The 20810-nt window shown below is 34.6% G+C and overlaps 1 protein-coding gene across 1 annotated transcript in view; it reads left to right on the top strand.

The window, feature by feature from the left end:
• LRP1B (LDL receptor related protein 1B) overlaps positions 1 to 20810 on the top strand; it is a gene marked incomplete at both ends in the record, with an annotated part of 1929835 nt that overhangs the window by 1099578 nt on the left and 809447 nt on the right. The window contains 4 exons of the mRNA XM_080798957.1: positions 1306 to 1528; positions 4840 to 5011; positions 7329 to 7472; positions 13278 to 13514. Coding sequence (XP_080655083.1) covers positions 1306 to 1528; positions 4840 to 5011; positions 7329 to 7472; positions 13278 to 13514 — 776 coding nt within the window. The remainder of the gene's footprint in view (positions 1 to 1305; positions 1529 to 4839; positions 5012 to 7328; positions 7473 to 13277; positions 13515 to 20810) is intronic.

Below are 20810 nucleotides of genomic sequence, written 5' to 3'. Positions count from 1 at the left end.
AAAATGTGGCAACTTATGCCCTTTTATTTATTCTTTACTAGAATAGAAAAGTTCTTCACCTGAATAGAATGTTACTTGAAAATAATTTTTAACTTACCGTGATAAATTGGTCTTTCAAGAACATTTAGGGAAATATCTTCTCAGAATAAAATCTGGCTTATACTGTTACAGAACAGTATGCATTAATGTTTAAAAATTAGTCAAAACCTCCCGCAGGAGAAAGAGCTAAATTACAGTTTAAATAATACTTTTTAGCTTGAAATATACCCCATACTGTTAGATAATGCAAGGATGTTGAGAAAAGTAACGAAAAACTAATTCACCAAGTTTGTAAAATCAAATATTCTGTACTCTAGGTAATCTTAATATCTCTCAGTCACTGTAAATCAGATTATTCTTGAGATTGTATTTAAGTCAAGGTAAGATAGTCTTCTATTTACAAAGGTAATTTAGTCTCCTGAGTAGGTAATCTTGTTAAAATATTGTCAGGTTAACTGAAATTGATTTGTGTTTACTAAACATAGTGAATACTAATCAAACATTAGACACTGAGGTGTTGGAGGTATTTAAACCTTTGATAGACACTATTAGTGCTTCACAGAAGGATTATTTTTTGTCTCAGAGGTCAACATTGCTTTTTAAATTGTTCTTTCAAATAAAGAGAAAATGAGGAGTAATGGCCTGTATTTGCTTTATGAAATTTTGTGGTTTGGGAATATTTGGGAGAATTTGGGATTGGTTTTGGGGGGATTATTTATGTTTTATTTCCTTTGCTACAAGCACCACATTTGCTTTTCCATCTGCTTAATTCCATTCCAGGTTTGCTATTCTCTACCACTCATAGCATCATTGAGCTCCACATAATAGCTTTTATAGGAGACAGACATTACTAGGCAATTTGAAAAGCAGGTTGAAGATAAAGCCTGGTAGCTCATGTGCCCTGGCTTGGTGACTTGGCTCACTTCTGAAACTTATACCAAATGGGCTGCGTGCGTTCCTGTGGTGTCTGTGTATCAGCTCTATGAGGCTTAAAGAAACATTTCCCCTAATACAATAATAAACCCACCATAATCATCCATTTTGGGGAAATTTTACAGTTGTTGGTTAACCTGCTCCCTTATGCCCTGCAATATTCATTAGCAGATTTCTCTGTTTATGAGTGATATTATATGGAAATGGTTATGGGAAGCTAACAGATGTAACCACTGAAATAAATTAGAAGGAAAAGTTCTGTTTTTTACAGATGGTTGTATTGAATATGCTCCCGCCCCCCCTCCACTTTAACATTTAGTTTTCTTTCAACAGAAAACTTTTCTTTACTGACTACGGGAATGTGGCCAAAGTGGAGCGATGTGACATGGATGGGCTGAACAGAACAAGGATAATTGATTCAAAGACAGAGCAGCCAGCTGCACTGGCACTAGACCTAGTCAACAAATTGGTTTACTGGGTAGATCTTTACTTGGACTACGTGGAAGTAGTGGACTATCAAGGAAAAAACAGACATACTATCATTCAAGGCAGACAAGTAAGTACAATTTTGTTAGAAAATGCAGCTAAGGTGATAAAATGAATGGTGTCATACTAGGAAGAAGACCCAAAATTTGAATTGCAATGTTGAAAATTTCTTATGAAGTCAAGCTGGAAAGGGTCATAAAGATTGTGATGTATCTCCTATATGGGAGAATGTTCTTTTCACAGTGCATTCCATATCAGAAATACCTCTGACTTCCTCCTTTGCTCTGTTAAAAGCAAAGCACACAAAACAAAAGCCAACAAAAATAAAATAAAAACAATAAGCAAAAGCAAAAGTGCCGCACTAGTAAGAAAAGAATTAGGATAAGACAGATGTTTTGATCTATTAAAAGTAAAACTTACTAAAATCTAGTTTAAATAGTTTATTTATAAGGAGCTACACTATCATCTATCCCATGTGGCCTTGGAGATAACTGTACTAACAAAAGCAAATGCCTGCTCACAAAAATAGTTTTATTATTTTCAAAGGTTGAACTAAATTTTGCCTTTTGATGTATTCAGGTACTTCTTAGAATGAGAATTCTGTGAAAGTCACTGAGGTCAAGATCTTTCCCATCTGTACAGTTTTTGCCTTGCTGAATTACAAGGTTTTGCAGATAACACTCAGTAGACACTTAAAGGAGATCTCTAAGTAGAAATAAGCTTATTTGCTAATGTACTTTCTCAAATTCAGTTTTACCTCAGTGATTGCACTAATTTCTTGTGAGATTCTTATTCTATGGAGACGAAATATGTGAATCCCTTTTCTTTCTTTTGCAATCCAAGATAAAAGTATTCTGTAATGATCCCTTAAAGTTACCTTCCCCTTCTAATCAGTTTTAACAAAAATTCTTTTTCCTTCTTTGACAAACAAATGCACCAAGCTGGGAATAAAAAGAAAGAAAGATAGAAAGAAAGAAAGAAAGAAAGAAAGAAAGAAAGAAAGAAAGAAAGGAAGGAGTGCAATATTAGAGATGAGGCCAGTTATATCTTTCATTCTTTTGTCTAAAAAGAATTTCTAATTTCTAATTTCTTTGGAAATCCTTAGTTGTGACTTTTAGAGGATCTAATCTCTAAAATGATTATGATAGGTCATCTTTTTACCTATATATAATTAAAACTCTAAACTTTGAAACAAGGATAAAAAACTCAAATAATTTTCCTCCTGATTACTTTTAAAAAGTTTTCTAACGTCTGGTTTTCAATTGTTCATTTTTTCATTTCCTTTTTTTTTTTTTTTTCTGATTCCCTAAACATATGCTTACTGGGCCACTAAGTCATCCAACCTAGATACATTTTTTTCTAAATATCTGGGCTGTAGGCAGAATGGTCTAGTCACCACTCTAAGCTCCTCCCGCCTGTGTCAGGAGTAGCAGAGCAGGCAACAGTGTACTTACTTTATGGAAAACATTCTCTTCTGAGTGAAGGAACAGAGAACAGTGAGTACAATTTCATCTTTACTGTGTGAACATATTTTCTTCCCTGCCCAATTGTCCCTTCTGTGGCTGTGCTTTTGCCTCTTGGGTGTGGATTGGCAATTACGTAAAAAGCAATGTATATATGCCACAACCACACTCCCACATGATTAGCTCCAAACTTTGGGCAAAACAGGCATGAGATTAATTGTGATGGAAAAATTGAGTTTACTTGCAATTTTTGTAGGAAAAAATTTTGCTCAAGTCAAATTTGGGTTTGGATTTATCTAGGGAATATGATATCAGCTTATGTGCAAATGATATTAGTAAATAAACACATGACACCCCCTGCCCCTTCTCTCTGGCACATGTACCTGTACATGCATGCACACACACTCACCACGCACACACACACACACACACACACACACACACACACACACACTGGGGAATGACCCTTACATTGGAAAACATAGTTTGGGCTTTATTTTGGGCTCCTCATTAATTCCTATCTTACATTTCTCAGTTGGTTTAAGTGTCTGCTTTTGGCTTAGGTCATGATCGAGGTCCTGGGATGAGCCCCCAGTCTGGCTGCTTGGTTAGTGGGATTCTGCTTCACCTTCCTCCTGTGCTCCTCCCCCCACCTTGCTCTCTCTCTCTCTCTCTCAAATAAATAAATAAAATATTTTAAAAAATAAATTCTTACAGTCAAACCGTACATACTTTTTCAAATTCTCTTAACTACAAATGTATACTAAAAGTACCATATAATGCCAAAGAATTGTGAAAAATTTTTCCAACAGAATCTCTACAGCAAATCAAATCATAACCCCACCCCATCCTGACACAAAACCAATTTTTTTTAAAGATTTTATTTATTTATTTGACAGACAGAGATCACAAGTAGGCAGAGAGGCAGGCAGAGAGAGAGGAGGAAGCAGGCTCCCTGGGGAGCAGAGAGCCCGATGTGGGGCTCGATCCCAGGACCCCGGGATCATGACCTGAGCTGAAGGCAGAGGCTTTAACCCACTGAGCCACCCAGGCGTCCTGACACAGAACCCTTTTAAATTAACTATAATAGGAGGAATGCCAAAAAGCATTGTACTTAGCATGTATGAGAAAATGAGTCAACTCATTCTTCCTCTGCTTTACTCAAAACTTGCCATGACTGCAAGATGTCCATCCCTCCACTCAATTCCCAGGACCTCTGCTTAGGAGAGTTATGTTGTTCAAGTGCCATTAGTTACATTTCCAGTATGAATAGGCTTTAGAAACATGTGATTTCTGAGTGAAGTGCTGTCTTTTTTTAAAAATTATTCCAAATACATAGTTTCATTATTTATTGTTTGTCATTCTGGGACAAATATTCATCTAAATGTAACTAGTGGCTTTAAAAAGTGGGATTTAAAATATATATATATATATATATATATATATATATATGGGATTTTGAACTTATAAAATAAATTTTAAAGGTGTTTTCTCATTAGTCCTTACATAGCCAGAGCTATACTTTAGATTTTGTATCTCCTGACTATATGAACAAGCAGTCCATAAAAAAATCTCAAATTTTGTATAACACTGCCATAAGCATCTTATTGAGTATGCTTGGAAGTTTTGTTCTCACTTGCCTTTGAAAAGTAGCTACTAAACATGTTTTCTTAATGAATCATGAATAAAATTCTCCACACATTTGGAACTGCTTTATCTACTACTGCATAATGTTTTCTTTTCAGAGAAAAAATTTAAATTAGTGAAATGTTTAATTCTTTGAGAGAAAATAAATGATGATATGTGTGAGACTCTCCTACTATGGGAATTTTCCTACAGTAGTAAATAGCAATCAGTTTTTCTTCCAAGTTGAAAGCAGCATAATTAAAAATCATAGTTATTTTGCCCCTCCATATAGGTCAGACATCTTTATGGCATAACTGTGTTTGAAGACTATTTATATGCAACCAATTCTGATAACTTCAATATCATAAGGATAAACCGATTTAATGGCACAGATATTCATTCATTAATTAAAATGGAAAATGCTAGAGGAATCCGAATTTATCAAAAAAGAACTCAACCAACAGGTAAGACACAAGACTTCTTCATTGCCTTTAAAATGGTGGGCTGAATGGGTTATGGTCCTTGTACTTTGTATGGAATTAAGGTGGGTGAGTCATAAATTCTTTTGATAGCAAAAGTGTACATGTCTGCTTGATAAAATGGAATAGCACTCCCTGCACAAGTCTAAATGACAAACTGTTCAGCTCCTAGTGAATTGTTTCTACAACCACAGAATTGAAATGATGGCTAGATTTAGATTCAGGAAAGAGCTTTCAATCATGATGTGTGTAGACAGATGCTAAGATGCTAAAGATTTTTTTTTTTTTGTATCATTTTGGGACACATTTCAAATCAGGTGACTCTCTTACAGTATCTACCCAGTTTTTATTGCAGTCATTCTGATCTCTTAACTTACCCTAGTTATTCTTTAATACAAATTAATTTCAAAAATAACTTTTAATGAGAGGTTGTAATGTTTCTAATTATTTCTTAAAGATACAAACTAGTTATTTTTGCATAGTAAGTTAGTGATCCTTGTTCATCAATACAGTTTATGTTCAATTATATATAGAATAATCTGACATACAAGAATAACCAACCCCAAATTTTCATCCTTTTTTTGTGCTTCAAATTGAAACTGCTTTAGAATTATCTAAACTTTAACATAGATTTAGTTGAGACAATGTATTTTCACAAATCTGTTTACAGTACATTTAAATTTGGAGTTCTATAAGTAACCTTATTAGAGTTTGGTGTTAGGATTTATTTATTTGTCAGTTATTCATTGACCATTTACTGTGTACCAGACACTATTGTATAGACGTTATTGTATAGACACAGCAGTGAATAAAACAGCCGAAAAATTCTCGCTTATATGAGATTTGCATCCCAGCAGAGAAAACATAATTTTAAAATGATCAAGTAAATTATTATTATTTTAGAAGATTAGGAATGCTATAGAGAAAAATAAAGCATAGAGGAAGTCTCAGGGATGAGGGTGGTTTGCAATTTTATATTGAATGGTCAGAGGAAGTCCCACTGAAATAATGAAATTAAATGAAGACTTGACATAATTGAAGAAGTAAGGCACAGACATGGCAGGTAAAGAGATTAGCAAACACAAAACCCATGTGGAAAAACATGTTTAGATTTTTCAAGAAACAGCAAGGAGACCTATGTGTCTGAAGCAGAATGAAAAAGGGAAAAACAGGTAGAAGAATGAGGCTGGAGAAATGAAGGAGGACCATAATAAGTAGGGCCCTAGAAATAATTCTAGAACCTTCTCCTTATACTTTTATTGAGATGAGGAGTCCTCAGGAAGCATTAAGCAGAGGAATCTCATGATATGACTGACCATTTAAAGGAATCAGTATGGCTACTGTGTTGACAATAGGCTATGGGGGACAAGAGTGGGGGTTAAAGAGCTTTTCATTTAGAAAATCAGGAATACAAAACAAACATGTCACAATTTTTAAAAGCATAACTGTTTATTAAATTAAAAGAAAATTGTCATGTTATTTATCACAATTTCAAGTGTGGATCAAAAAAGAAATATTATAAAAGTATATAAAATGTTACTGATACTATTCCTACCACAGCTTTTTTTTTCTTTAATTCATCTTTTTCTCATTCTCTTCACACACTACTTTTCCTTTTCTTTTTTCCTTCTCTAACTTCTACACTCATGAAATGTCCTTCTATGTCTTAATCTCCACATGTAAGCTAGCATACTCCTTTTGAAAATTATGCGTGCACACACACACACACACATTCACTTTGTGGTAGAGTTCTCAAAATGGCAACGGACTCAAAACTTAAAAAAAAAAAAAAAGTCTCAGGACTTCTCAATAAAGATAATTACTGAATCCTGTATCTTCTAGGTTAAGTGCCCATATAATGGATTATCTCAAAAGAAATACTTTTTCTGCTTAATGACCTAACCTGGCATATTTTTACAGTTATCTTTTTATATTTGTAAGGAATATGTATTTTTATTTTTATTTTTCTCTGCAATGCAGAAATACATATTTTTTAAAAAGAACAAGCACACATCCAAAAAATCATATAACATATTTTGCTTACATGTACACAGTTTAAATTAATATAAAAACAGAATTGTTTTCTTAAACATATTTTTAAGAGGACTTTGGCAAATTCCTACCTCTGCTTCTGTAAGGTTGGAACTCTTTTTCCAATTGATTATGGTAATAAATAGCTGGGTATAAAGATTTGTGGTAGGACTCCCTCTCCTTGTACTGCAAACGTTTCAACATACCGCTGATGTACATAATTATCTTGTCTTTGGAAATTTTCAAGTGTGCTGTTTTTTATTTCTTGTAGTCAGAAGCCATGCATGTGAAGTGGATCCATATGGAATGCCCGGGGGATGCTCACACATCTGTCTGCTCAGCAGCAGTTACAAAACACGGACCTGTCGCTGCAGGACGGGCTTCAACTTGGGAAGTGATGGCAGGTCGTGCAAAAGTATGTTGTTAAAATCAAACATTTTGCCAGCAGCCTCTGCTTCAGAATAGATTTTTTTTAATTAATTAGCAACACCAACATCAGCAATATCATAAGACTTCAACAGGTGAAATTTGCCTGCAAAATGTACTAGCCATTTTTCTCAGTATTCAGGGTTTTTTGTTTGTTTTGTTTTGTGATAATGTGAATGAGAAACTGAATCAGGCTTAGAATCATTAAATTTATGGATCCCTGGGAAACATATTTTAGGGTATATTTTTAGGAAGATCCTTTCCCTAATTCCTTAAGGAAGGTTTTTGATCTAATGAGCCTGAATATTTGGTTGACCATATTTTCTGTTACATGAATTAAGAAGTTGCTCCTGGTAATAGGTGTGTTGTTTAGTCCAACAGAAGTCCACATAAAATAATGTTTCATCTTATCCAGCATCACTGGGGAGTGAAATTCATTTCATTATTTAATTTTCCAGGTAACTGGAGCTAAACTAATTAAATATCAATCTCCTTAACAATTTTATTGAAAAGTTTTCTTACAGACATATCTTTGTTTTATTTTTGAAATATGCTGAATAATTTGTTTCTTATTTAAATAATAAATAATTTATACATGACTTTATAAACTTAGATTGTTGCCCCCAAATTAGTTACATTTAGGTCTTTACTTGGGTCTTCATAATCAGATATAGTAGAATGATCCTTATGGAAATGATGTCCATGTGGAGACTGTTGTCCTTTAAATGTCTCTCAATACCATAATTTTTAAAGTTATGATGACTGCTTTTTACAGTGCCCATTGTGTCTCTATTTTGTTATAGCAATGGCTTTTTATTTCTGTTAGTGTTCCCTCTCTGGTCACTGTCTTGCCATCTCTTTGACTTTCTTGTCATGTGCTTACTGAGGACTATGACATTAGATCACTATTTTGTTAAAATTTTAAGTCTAAATGGTAGCACAAATATTTTTTTTAATAAACATATAATGTATTTTTATCCCCAGGGGTACAGGTCTGTGAATCGCCAGGATTATACATTTCACAGCACTCGTCATAGCACATACCCTCCCCAATGTCCATATCCCCACCACCACCCTCTCCCGTAGCACAAATATTTTTAAATCAACAACCCAGGAGGCTCCACTTTGATAAAATATATATATTAGTATTTTGTTTTTATTTCTAACTTTGTATTAAATGCTGGGTCTCATGATCAAGAGATCCTCTGGATAAATGAGAGAAGCCTCAAGATGAGTAAAGTTGTGTGTGTGTGTGTGTGTGTGTGTGTGGCCAGCCTTTAAACTGGTATGACTACCATTTGAAAAGTGATGGCATGTCATAAAAAATGCAATCTACACATATATACATACATATTTGCATGTATGCATACATACATACATACGTTTAGAGGAAAATAAGATCACAGTTGCCTAAGTTTCAATCACCCTTAATGTAGGGTATTGATCATGGTACATTTACATTGGCAGAGGCAATTCTAGTTATTTTAAGCAGGAAAAGATCAAATGCAAATAAATAGGTGCTTACACAATCAGTGAAAATCCTGAAGCAGTAACTTCTCGACTCAGTCCTCAGAACATCCCTCAAAACCACCATTGAACTACCCTGGCTTAAAACTGAAGAGCTGCCACATTCAGAAGCCAGGGCATCAGGAAGCCACGAATGCCAATGGTAACCTCAAAAACACACCGTTTTAACTGATAACCAGGAATTTCCACAGCTTGCACCATGACTATTAGCTCTAGAAATATGCCACAACTGATAGTTCCCTACTGGTAAACATAACAAAACAACACCCTCTTTCTTGTGCTTGATAATACACAAAGGAAGAACACTAATGTGGAAAAATTCAATTTCTCCTCCAGATAAATACCAATAGAAGTAACAAAAGGCACCTTCATTTTCATATTACAAACATGAGTTAATAGATCTTATTTTAAGTACTTAACACCAGGCGCATTGCTCTATGAGTATCTCTGAACTGTAGTTTTCAGTTTCAGTTGTCATACAAGAAAACACACTAGAAGAAACTTTAAAGTAGGTGTTGCATAACTAAAATAAGTGACTTAAGTAAGCAATGGGAAAATTGTTTTTTTCTTATTTAAAACATAGGCACCTGGGTGGTTTAGTAGGTCATGCATCGGACTCTTGGTTTTGGCTCAGGTCATGATCTCAGGGTTGTGAGATTAAGTCCTGGATGGGGTTCTGCGCTCAGTGGGGAGTCTGCTTGAGATTCCCACTCTGCACCCACCCTCCACTATTTGCACTAAATAAATAAATAAATAAATAAATAAATTCTTTAAAAATATGAAAAACAAAGGACACACATACATGCATTAAACAATGAAATACTAGGTTTATCAATTACCAATGAAAATGTCAACTAAAAAGAAATGTTAGCTGGACACCTGGGTGGCTCAGTCCATTAAGCATCTGCTTTCTGCGCAGGTCATGGTCCCAGGATCCTGTGACTGCGTCCCACATCATCTGGCTCCTTGCTCAGTGGGAGGCCTGCTTCTCCCTCTGCCTGCTGCTCCCCCTCCTCGTGTGATCTTCCTCTCTGACAAATAAATAAATAAAATATTTAAAAGAAAAAAAATCATTAACAGATTGAGTATGGTGAAACTAGTGTTCTTATACATTGTTAATAGAATTGGAAATTGATCACTGTTGGAAAGACATTTGATAAAATATTTAAAAAAAACATAAAACTAACAGTATCCTTAAAGAAATTATCCTTCTTTTGACTGAACAAATTCATTGTAAATGTATTTGTAATAACAAAAACCCAGAAACAATCTAAATTTCCGACAATAGGTAAGCAGCTATATCGTTGCCTCTTAATGCCTCTTAATAATTTCAATGTTGTCATTGAAAATAATGTTTTGGGGGGCACCTGGGTGACTTAGTTGGTTAAGCGTCTGTCTTCAGCTCAGGTGTGATCTCAGGGTCCTGGGATTGAGCCCCACATTGAGCTCCCTGTTCAGTGGGGAGTCTGCTTCTCCCTCTCCCCTTACTCCTGCTCTCTCTCTGTCAAATAAAATAAATAAAATCCTTTGAAGAAAAGGAAATAATGTTTTGAAGACTTTAACTACAATTAGATATGATTTTTTTTAAATGAGGTACTAAAGTGTATATAGGATTCCTATTTTTATTTTTGTTTTTTAAGATTCCTTTTTTTTTTAAGATTTTTATTTATTCATTTGAGAAACAGAGAGAGAACATGAGCAGAGGAGAGAGGAAGAAGCAGACTCCCCACTGAACAGTGAGCCAACAGGGACTAGATCTCAGGACCCTGAGATCATGCCCTGAGCTGAAGGCAGATGCTTAACAATGTGAGCCACCCAGGCACCCCTAAGATTCCTATTTTTATTTTTTATACTATTTTTAATTTTTTTAAGATTTCTGTTTTTAAAAAAATAAAAATATTTATGCATATAAAGTTGGTAGAAATGTTAATTTTCAAATAAATCACTACTTTTAAATAATATGTGGGGCACCTGGGTGGCTCAGTGGGTTAAGCCTCTGCCTTCAGCTCAGGTCCTGATCCCAAAGTCTTGGGGTCTAGCCCCGCATCGGGCTCTCTGCTCAGCAGGGAGCCTGCTTTCCCCCACCTCTCTCTCTCTGCCTGCCTCTCTACCTACTTGCAATCTCTGTCTGTCAAATAAATAAATTAAATCTTTAAAAAAATAATGTGATATTATTTAAAAAAAATACTCTTGAAAGTAGGTGGACACTGAAAGGCTATGAGGGCAATGAGGAAGAAGGATGTTAATATTCTTTACCAGTAATTCCACTTCTAGAAATGTATACTTACAGATCATCTAAGAAAATGTGTAAAATGCTAGGTTGAAGAAAAACATGCTTATCTCAGTATTATTATAATAATGAAAAAATAAAACCAATTGGGAACAGTTTGACAAATTATCATATGCTGACTATACTGAAAGGAATGAATGTAAGGCTTAAAATAATAGGTCAACATAGAACATAATTTTGATGCTAAGATTTGATAATAAAAGCAGAATATAAAATTGAGTGTCTTCTTCTATATAATTAATTGTGCATTAGAAAAATAACTAAATTAATTAAGTTTGAAATAGTCACATGAAGGAATACAATATAACAATGGAAATATGTGAACAATGACTACAACAACCATGGGTAATATTGCAGGTATGATAAGAATAAAATTAATTCACAGAAGAATTCACACATGCAATTCAAACAATGTACTGTTGGGAAATGCATGTAATATATGTACTAAAACTTGACAAAATACATGATAAAATAATCAGGATATTGGATGTCTTTGGGATGAAAGGGGAATAAGAAAATAAGGAGTGGAGAATTGGTTTAGGGCACATGCATACCTTTCAGTATTCTGGAAATATTTTTAAGATCTCTGCCAGATGCATGAAATTTGCTTTTTTAAAATATACTAAAATATAATAAATATCAGCTTATATATATTTAATATTCAGTAACATAAATTTTAAAAGAAAGTGAGTGAAAGAAAATATTTAAACGGACAGTATTGTTTGTATTGAGGGTATTAAGTTTATGTAATTGCTCACTTTTTTTCTCTTTTTTCTCCACATTTTTTATAGTTTAGTTGTCTTGCTTTGCTAAGAATCTCACTTATGGTACTGTTACCCAATTATAATTGAGTCATTTGGATCCTCAGTTTTACTAAAACTCAGTATGTTTTCCCTTTTATATAAAGTATTTTCTTCATGGGCGCCTGGGTGGCTCAGTGGATTAAAGCCTCTGCCTTCGGCTTGGGTCATGATCTCAGGGTCCTGGGATAGAGCCCCACATTGGGCTCTCTGCTCAGCAGGGAACCTGCTTCCCCCGCCCCCCGCCTACCTCTCTGCCTACTTGTGATCTCATTCTCTCTGTCAAATAAATAAACAAAATCTTAAAAAAAAAAAGTATTTTCTTCAAATTGTATAAACTAAACTAAGTCAATTGCTCCAGATATTAAAGAGCATGGTGTGTATTTCCACATGAAAGTCTGAAGGAGTCAACTCACTATGTAGAAAAAACTATAATTGATTTTAGCATATTAACCTGGGAAATAGTTTTTTGTTTGGAGTTTTTGTTTTTGTTTTGTTTTGTTTTGTTTCATTTTTGATAAGGGCTGTGTTGTACATCAGAGTTACTGGCAGACAACATCAACCTCTTACATTCTAATTAAGATGTAAAGAAAAAAGTGAAGGTATAACTGGCATTTTATTTCATTTCTTAAAAAAATAAATAAATCACTTGTTTAGACATTTGTAATATATTCTCCTGCACATTTGTGATACTGTGTGATTCTATTTGTTTGCCTTTGACAGCCTTAGACGCAAACTCTGAGGCAGGGTGCTTTAAATTATTCTGAAGTTTTTAGCATTGTCAGACATAATGAATGCTACAGTTAGTATCTACAGAATGTGTTAGATAGATTGTAATGAATTGTAAAATTATATGTGCCGGATGTTTTAATAAATGTCCATTTTACTATTATCAGTTATCCAATGATCTGTCATGTTTTTGCTATACAGACAGTTATAGACAAAAGAATAATTAACTAAATATAACCCATTCACGGAAGTAATTTCTGTTTTAATTAAAGTAATGCAATTAGCTGGACTTCCTGCATCAAGATACATTTGGCATATTTTAGAGTTTAATTTTTGGTATTGAATTTAAAAAACGCTAATTGTGCCAGTTAATTAAACAGTGGCATTCTGCAGTGTAAAGAAGATTAGACAGCCTCAGTTGTTTGTGTTTGTAATCTTTCTTCTGCAGGACCAAAGAATGAGTTGTTCCTCTTTTATGGGAAAGGACGCCCAGGAATTGTTAGAGGAATGGACTTGAATACCAAGATAGCTGATGAATACATGATCCCCATAGAGAATCTGGTAAACCCTCGTGCTTTAGATTTCCACGCAGAAACCAATTATATCTACTTTGCTGACACCACCAGTTTCCTAATTGGCCGGCAGAAGATAGACGGCACAGAGAGAGAAACCATCCTGAAAGATGGTAAGTGACAATATGTAGTATTAACACCAAACTGCCCTGGGATACAGCGCTGTGAAAGGATAAATCCAACATATGTCAAAATCACTTCAACCGGAACCTAAGAACTTACTGTTGATTTAAAAACAGTTGTTGATTTAATATTCTCGGTAACATTATTTCCACATGTTTTTCACATACCAGCATATTAAAACCTCCATGATAAAATTGAACTTGGAATTGTCCACCACATTTTAAACATTACGGGAATTAAATTAAGCTACTTATTCACCTTCATGGAAAATGCAGATTTACAATTATATGTTTATAGTGCTATATGGCAGAACATAAGATTTAACAGGACATTAGAGACTTGTGTAATATTTGATTCTTACTAGGCTATTGGTCATGTCATTCAGAGTGCATTAAAAATATCGATGTCCCCATTGTCATTGCATTTCTTGCATATTGTTTCTTACTTTGTAAATCATTTAAACTGACTTCTCTGGAGTTGCCCTTGAAATATCTGTATTCACAGAGAAACTTGTTTATACCTAGTTTTACTTATAAATATTTATATACAAGACTATATTTGCAAATTGCCTATATATGCCTATACTTTTTAAAAACAGTGTATTTTATAAATTTCATGGCTTAGGAACAACCAATTAAGTAACACAATAATATAGCTTTGATATAAATAGAAAATATTTTTAATAATCAAGCAAACCAAATATTTGACTACTAGTCAGTCACCTTTAGACATATTCAGTAATGATTCTGGACCTGTTTAGTCACATACACAATCTGTTCACTTCTCCAATATTTTAAAAATCCTTGATTTAGGGAACATTAATTATATGCTTATTGGCTGAAAAACACTGTGCTAGCTATCTTAGGAGATAAAAGGAATGTTAGAAAGTGGCTAGTGCCTTTAGGGAGTTCATAATCTACCTTTGGAGAGAATATAAATGAACAAAAAATGTAAATGCTTTGCAACATTTAATTTAATTAAATTCAAATCAGACCTAAAGAAATATATGGTTATTGGAGAATGTCCATGTAATGGATCACCACAGGGAGGAAGAGATGTCTTTATGTGAGTGTTCCTGGAGAATTTTGTGTACAGGAGAAGGTATTTGGGCTAGATCTTAAAGGAAGAATGTTAAAAGGTAGGGGAGGATATTTCAGCCACCAGGAATTCCATAGAAAAAAGAAAAAAAATCAAGTACTACAGAAAGAGGATGAAGGGGACATTAAGTAGATCGTTACAGGATGTTTTGGTCATAGGGAATAAGGTCAGAGGAGCAGTGGAAAGTGAGAGGTCATGAAATGAAAGACCCAGAATCTGAGGTGAATGGGCTTGGAGGAAATCCTGACCAGCTAAGAGGCAGGAAATGCTTCTGAGCCAAAGAATAACAAGACTGAAAAGTTATTTTAGGAGAATCAATCCGGTGGTGGAGGGCAGAATGGAGCAGAGAGGAAGGAGAGAGAATGAAAGCAGATACAGACTGAAATAAATTACAGCATGAGTGGTAATGAGTGGTGGTCTTGGTGGTGGGAATGGGGTAGGATGAGGAGATTATTCATTCAATTCAGATTCACTTTAAATCAAACATTCAATGATAAAATGTACACTTCCCACATGTGACAAATGAAGTGTTAAAATGAAAAATGTCCCTGATTTTGTTGTTGTTTATAGTTTATGGTTTAAGACAATCTAAAGCCACCATGACTTTTTAGAGAGCTAATTAGAGTTAAGACTTTCAAGAGTTAAGATTTAAGTTAAGAGTGAAGCTTAGGGGCGCCTGGGTGGCTCAGTGGGTTAAGCCACTGCCTTCGGCTCGGGTCATGATCTCAGGGTCCTGGGATCGAGTCCCACATCGGGCTCTCTGCTCAGCAGGGAGCCTGCTTCCCTCTCTCTCTCTCTGCCTGCCTCTCTGTCTACTGTGATCTCTCTCTGTCAAATAAATAAAATCTTAAAAAAAAAAAAAGAGTGAAGCTTAAATCGGAAGTGACAGGGGCCGTCTGCATACTTTTCTCTGTCATGTGATTTCAGGTGATAGAAGATGGACAATTTTAGGACAATAGACTTGCACATTCTCTGTAAGCAGATACAATTGGATTGCTCTGATTTTGACCTAGAAATTTTCACGAAGGACTGAAATGTAACATGGAAGGTTCTTGGTTTCGTTTCAAAAAGTGTGTTTCGTTTCAAAAAGTGCTGTGACTGAATGTTCCAGCTAATAATCCTAACTTTGATAGCAATATCTTATCAGTGACGTTGGTTGGTCTTTGCATTTCATTACAGCAACAGGGATCAGTTCTAATAGCTACTTGACTGCCAGGCACATCTGTACAGTGTTGCTTTGGCAGAATGAAGGGTATGAGAACATTTTGTAAATTTCACACCTGAAATATACTTAACATTTTGATATTCCTATGCAAGGACAGCTTAATGTCTTTTTGTTAATCTTTTTTTCTTACTAGGAGAAAAGGTGGAGAATAACAATAGACATTATGATATAAGATTAACATGTCAAAACAAAAGTTGTATTTGGAAAATTACAACTTCTCATTCTTGAAATCAGAAAAAAAATGAAATTCCATGTGTGTTCACTAATTTAGCTAGGATATCCACCCTCCAACCTGAAGACTTGGAGGCAATGCCTGGCTTGACACATTATTTTGTAAGCTTGGTAGAAATTTTGAGTCTTAGATAAATTTGTACTGTTTGAAGTACAAGGCTATAAAGATTTTGCTGTCTGTAAATAAAACATTAATATCTTGGACATCTTTTATGTAAGCTTAGATCCTTTCTATAAAGAAAGAAAAACACCAACAGCATTTCTAAAAAGACCCACCTCTATTCATTCTTTGACTTTTTTTTCTCTCAGAAGTTTATGGAACCTAAAGGTGGTATATCCTATATGGAACCTAAAGGTGGTATATCCTATAGTCTGTAGAATCTTGTAGGCTAAAACAGTAGTTAAATAAAAGATAAAGGAAAATTGTCCCATTGAGATACTTACATCTATTTCAGTAAGTACTGGAAATGTCTATGAAATGAAGACATATTAGCAACTTAATTAAAATAGACTTCTGTAAAGACAAAGCATTTCCAATCTGTAAGTTTTTCATTCTCTGGAATTCTTGCCATAATTTTTGTAAAATTTTTACTGTTTCTTTTAATTAATTATTTTATTTATTTATTTATCCAGTTAGTAAATAAAATCTGCAAATGCCTTCACTAGTCTAAGTGCTATTGTAGGTGATGGGAATGCTGCAGTAAAGAGGATAAAGTTTTATATTTAGTTTGTGCCTAAATAGTGAGAGGCAGATAATAAACAAACACATATATGAACAAGATAATGATAACCGCTGTAGTGGAAATAAAGTAGGATACTGTGGTAAAAAGTAAAAGGTGTTATCAACAGGAGGTAAATTAGACTAAGTGGTGAGGGAATTTAAAGTACCCATTCTTCTCAGTTGTAATTGTTACACTATCTAAGAGAACAAGATAGATGCTCTTTGTAAGATCAAATTCACTTTTATCTTCTTGGGTGTCTTGTCCAAGATTCATTTTTCATTGCAGCATGAATTATAATTTTCAGCAGAAAGGGAAAAATGTAAATATGATAACTTACTATTCAATTTATTATTGTATGCATTCTGTTAATGTAGTACTTGTTTCTGAACTATATAAATTAATTCTACTGGGATACATATATCCAAATAGAGGACATGTTAAAACAATCTTTCATATTGTTCCATATCTTTAAAATATTAAAAAAAACACTCAAAACGTTTTCCCTGAGTTTGAAAATTATTAATGCCTGCAGCTATAACAGAAAATCTGTACTTTCAATAGCTCCCATAATTAAACTGGAGATTAGAGGCCACCAAGTTTGTGATAATTTGTTACAAAAGCCACAGGAACTAACAGAAAACCTGTGCTCTTAAACACTTTTTATACTGACCTTATGTATATTCTTTTATGGTGGGTTCTACTTGATTGAGAACTGGAGTGGGTGCACGTTTCCATACCTCAGACTCCTCCTTTACCTGAGGGTATTTACAAAAGCCATAACATTGGAGAACAATAAATAACTTTGGACAGGATACAACATAGGATCTATTTTTTTTTTAAGATTTTTGTTTATTTATTTGACAGAGAGAGAGAGAGGGAGAGAGAGCACAAGTAGAGGGAGCAGTAGGCAGAAGGAGAGGGAGAAGCAGGATCCCCACTGAGCAGAGAACATGACCTCAGGAAACTGGGATCATGACCTGAGCTGAAGGCCGCCACCTAATAGACTGAGCCACTCAGGCATCCCAGGATCTATTTTCTGATATTATGAACAGAAGTGTAGCCAAGAGGAAGGGGTAGGAGTCTTTCTGTGCAAAACATATTCTCCAAATGACATGTTTGAAGATAATCTGTTATCATACTGTGAAAGGGTTGTGCCTAATTGCTTGTCCAGCATGTGAAGGATCAAACCCAATTCTTCAGCTCGGTTCCGTCCCCAGCATCTCCACACTCCCTCCATGGATTTTAGAATCCAACAGTTCCTCCAGTTGGTTGGTTTGAAATGTATGATAGTATGCCCGGGACATGAATTAGTATTCATCATTGTAATATTTTGAACTCTCACTATCACCACCACTACCACCACCCACCCACACCCTCTGATCCCCCCAGATATGACTACCAACTTAGAATCTACTTCAGAACTCTAGTTCCAGGCCTCTACTCTAACGGATCCTAGGGTGGCTACTTAAAACAGATTACAGGATTTGATCCATTCCCAAAAGACACCAATCTTAGTGTAATATTATCATTTTCTAGAGATCATGGTTTGTTTTGTTCTTGGATATCAATGAGCTCCCCATTGTGTAATTCTCGAGGAATGTCTAGTGTATCATAAAGATCCAGTTTGTTGTGCGTGTATTTACTTTATTTTTAGTTTTATTCCTGTGTAGTTAACATACACTGTTGTATTAGTCTCAGGCATACAATGTAGCAATTTAGCAGTTCCATATATTACTCAGTGCTCATTAAGATAAGTGTACTCTTAATCCCCTCCCCCTATTTCATGCATGCTCCCACCTGCCTCTTATCTGGATACCCTCTATTTGGTCTCTATAGTTAAGAGTCTATTTTTTTGTTTTTTTTTCTATCTCTTATTTGTTGTTCATTTGTTTTGTTTCTTAAATTCCTCATATGAGTGAAATCACATGGTATTTGTCTCTCTGACCGGCTTATTTCACTTAACATTATACCCTCTAGGTCCATCCATGTCATTACAAATAGCAGGATTTCAGTCTTTTTTATATATGAGCAATATTCCATTGTGTGTGTGTGTGTGTGTGCATGTGTGTGTGTATCTACTGCATGTTCTTTATGCATTCACCCATCAGTGGACACTTAGACTGGTTTCATAATTTGGCTATTGTAAATAATGCTGCAATAAACATAGGGGTGCATATATCCCTTCAAATAATTATTATTATTATTTTTATCCTTTGGGTAAATACCCAGTAGTATGATTACTGGGTCATATGGTAATCCTACTTTTAACTTTTTGAGAAACCTCCATACTGTCTTCCACAGTGGCCACCATCAGTTTGCACTCCCATCAACAGGACCTAAGGGTTCCTTATTCTCCATATCCTTGTTGACACTTGTTTCTTGAGATTTTGATTTTAGCCATTCTGACAGGTGTGAGGTGATATCTCATTATGGTTTTGATTTGTATTTCCCTGATGATGAGTAATATTGAGCATCTTTTCATGTGTCTGTTGGCCATCTGTATGTCTTCTTTGGAGAAATGCCTGTTCATGTCTTCTGCGCATTTTTAATGGGATTATTTGTTTTGGGTGTTGAGTTTAAGTTCTGTATATACTTTGGATACTAACTCCTTACCAGATGTCATTTGCAAATATCTTCTTCTATTCAGTAGGTTGCCTTTCAGTTTTATTTATTTTTTCCTTCACTGTGAAGAAGTTTTTTATTTTGATGTAGTCCCAATAGTTTGTATTTGCTTTTGTTTCCTTTGCCTCAGGAGACCGATCTAGAAAGATGTTACAGATGATGTCAGAGAAACTACTGTCTGTGCTCTATTCCAGGGTTTTTTTTTATTTTAGGTCTCACATTTTAGGTATTTCATCCATTTTGAGTTTATTTCTGTATATGGTGTAAGAAAGTGGTCCAGTCTGTTGCATTTAGCTGCCCACCTTTCCCAGCACCATTTGTTAAAAAGACTTTTTCCCTGCATATTCTTGCTTCTTCTGTCAAGAATTAATTGACTATATAATTAATATATGCTGATATCAAAGTTTGTTATACACATTAATTAAAAATATAATGTGTTTTTGTTTTCCATAAATAATTTTAAATTATTAATTTCTAAAATGATAGCTAGAATTGAAGGTGATTAAACTTCCAATTCTGATAAAAAGGTACATGTTGGGAAGCACTGTTTCTTCAACCCTGATAATAAAAAGTTTGATTAATTATATTATTTCTAGGCCTTCTAGTGTATTGATCTTTGTGTCTATTTTTATGCCAGTACCATACTGTTCTGATTACTACAGTTTTGTAATATAACGTGAAGATTGGAATTGTGATACTTCCTGTTTTGTTTTTCTTTTTCAAGGATGCTTTGGCTACTTAGAGTCTTTTGTGGTTCCATACAAATTTTAGGATTGTTTGTTCTAACATGATGTTAGATTTTGATAGGGATTGCAGTAAATCTTAGATTGCTTTGGGTAGTATAGACATTTTAATAATATTTGTTATTTCAGTCCATGAGCATGGACTATCTTTCCATTTGTGTCATCTTGAATTTCTTTCGTCAGTGTTTATAGTTTTCAGAGTATAAGTCTTTCACCTCTTTAGTTAAATTTATTCCTAGGTATTTTACCATTTTTGGTGCAATTGTAAATGGGATTGTTTTCTTGATTTCTCTTTCTGCTGCTTCATTATTAGTGCACAGAAATGCAGTGGGTTTCTGTATGTTCATTTTGTATACTGCCACCTTACTGAGTTCATTTATCCATTCTGGTTGAGTTTTGGTGGTCTGCAGGATTTTCTACATAGAGTATCATGTCATCTGCAAATAGTGAAGGTTTTACTTCTTCCTTGTTGATTTGGATGCCTTTTCCTTCTTTTTTTCTTCCTTCCTTTCTTTCTTTCTTTCTTTCTTTCTTCTTTTTTAAAATATTTTGTCTATCTATTTATTTGAGCAAAAGTGAGAGTGAGAGCATAAGCCGGGGGTGGGGGACAGAGGGAGAAGGAGAGGCAGTCTCCTTGCTGAGCAG

This window comes from Martes martes, assembly GCF_963455335.1.
Source record: "Martes martes genome assembly, chromosome: 3".
In the NCBI taxonomy this organism is placed as follows: domain Eukaryota; kingdom Metazoa; phylum Chordata; class Mammalia; order Carnivora; family Mustelidae; genus Martes; species Martes martes.
Note: the sequence above shows the minus strand (reverse complement) of the source record. Positions and strands in the feature narration are given on the sequence as shown.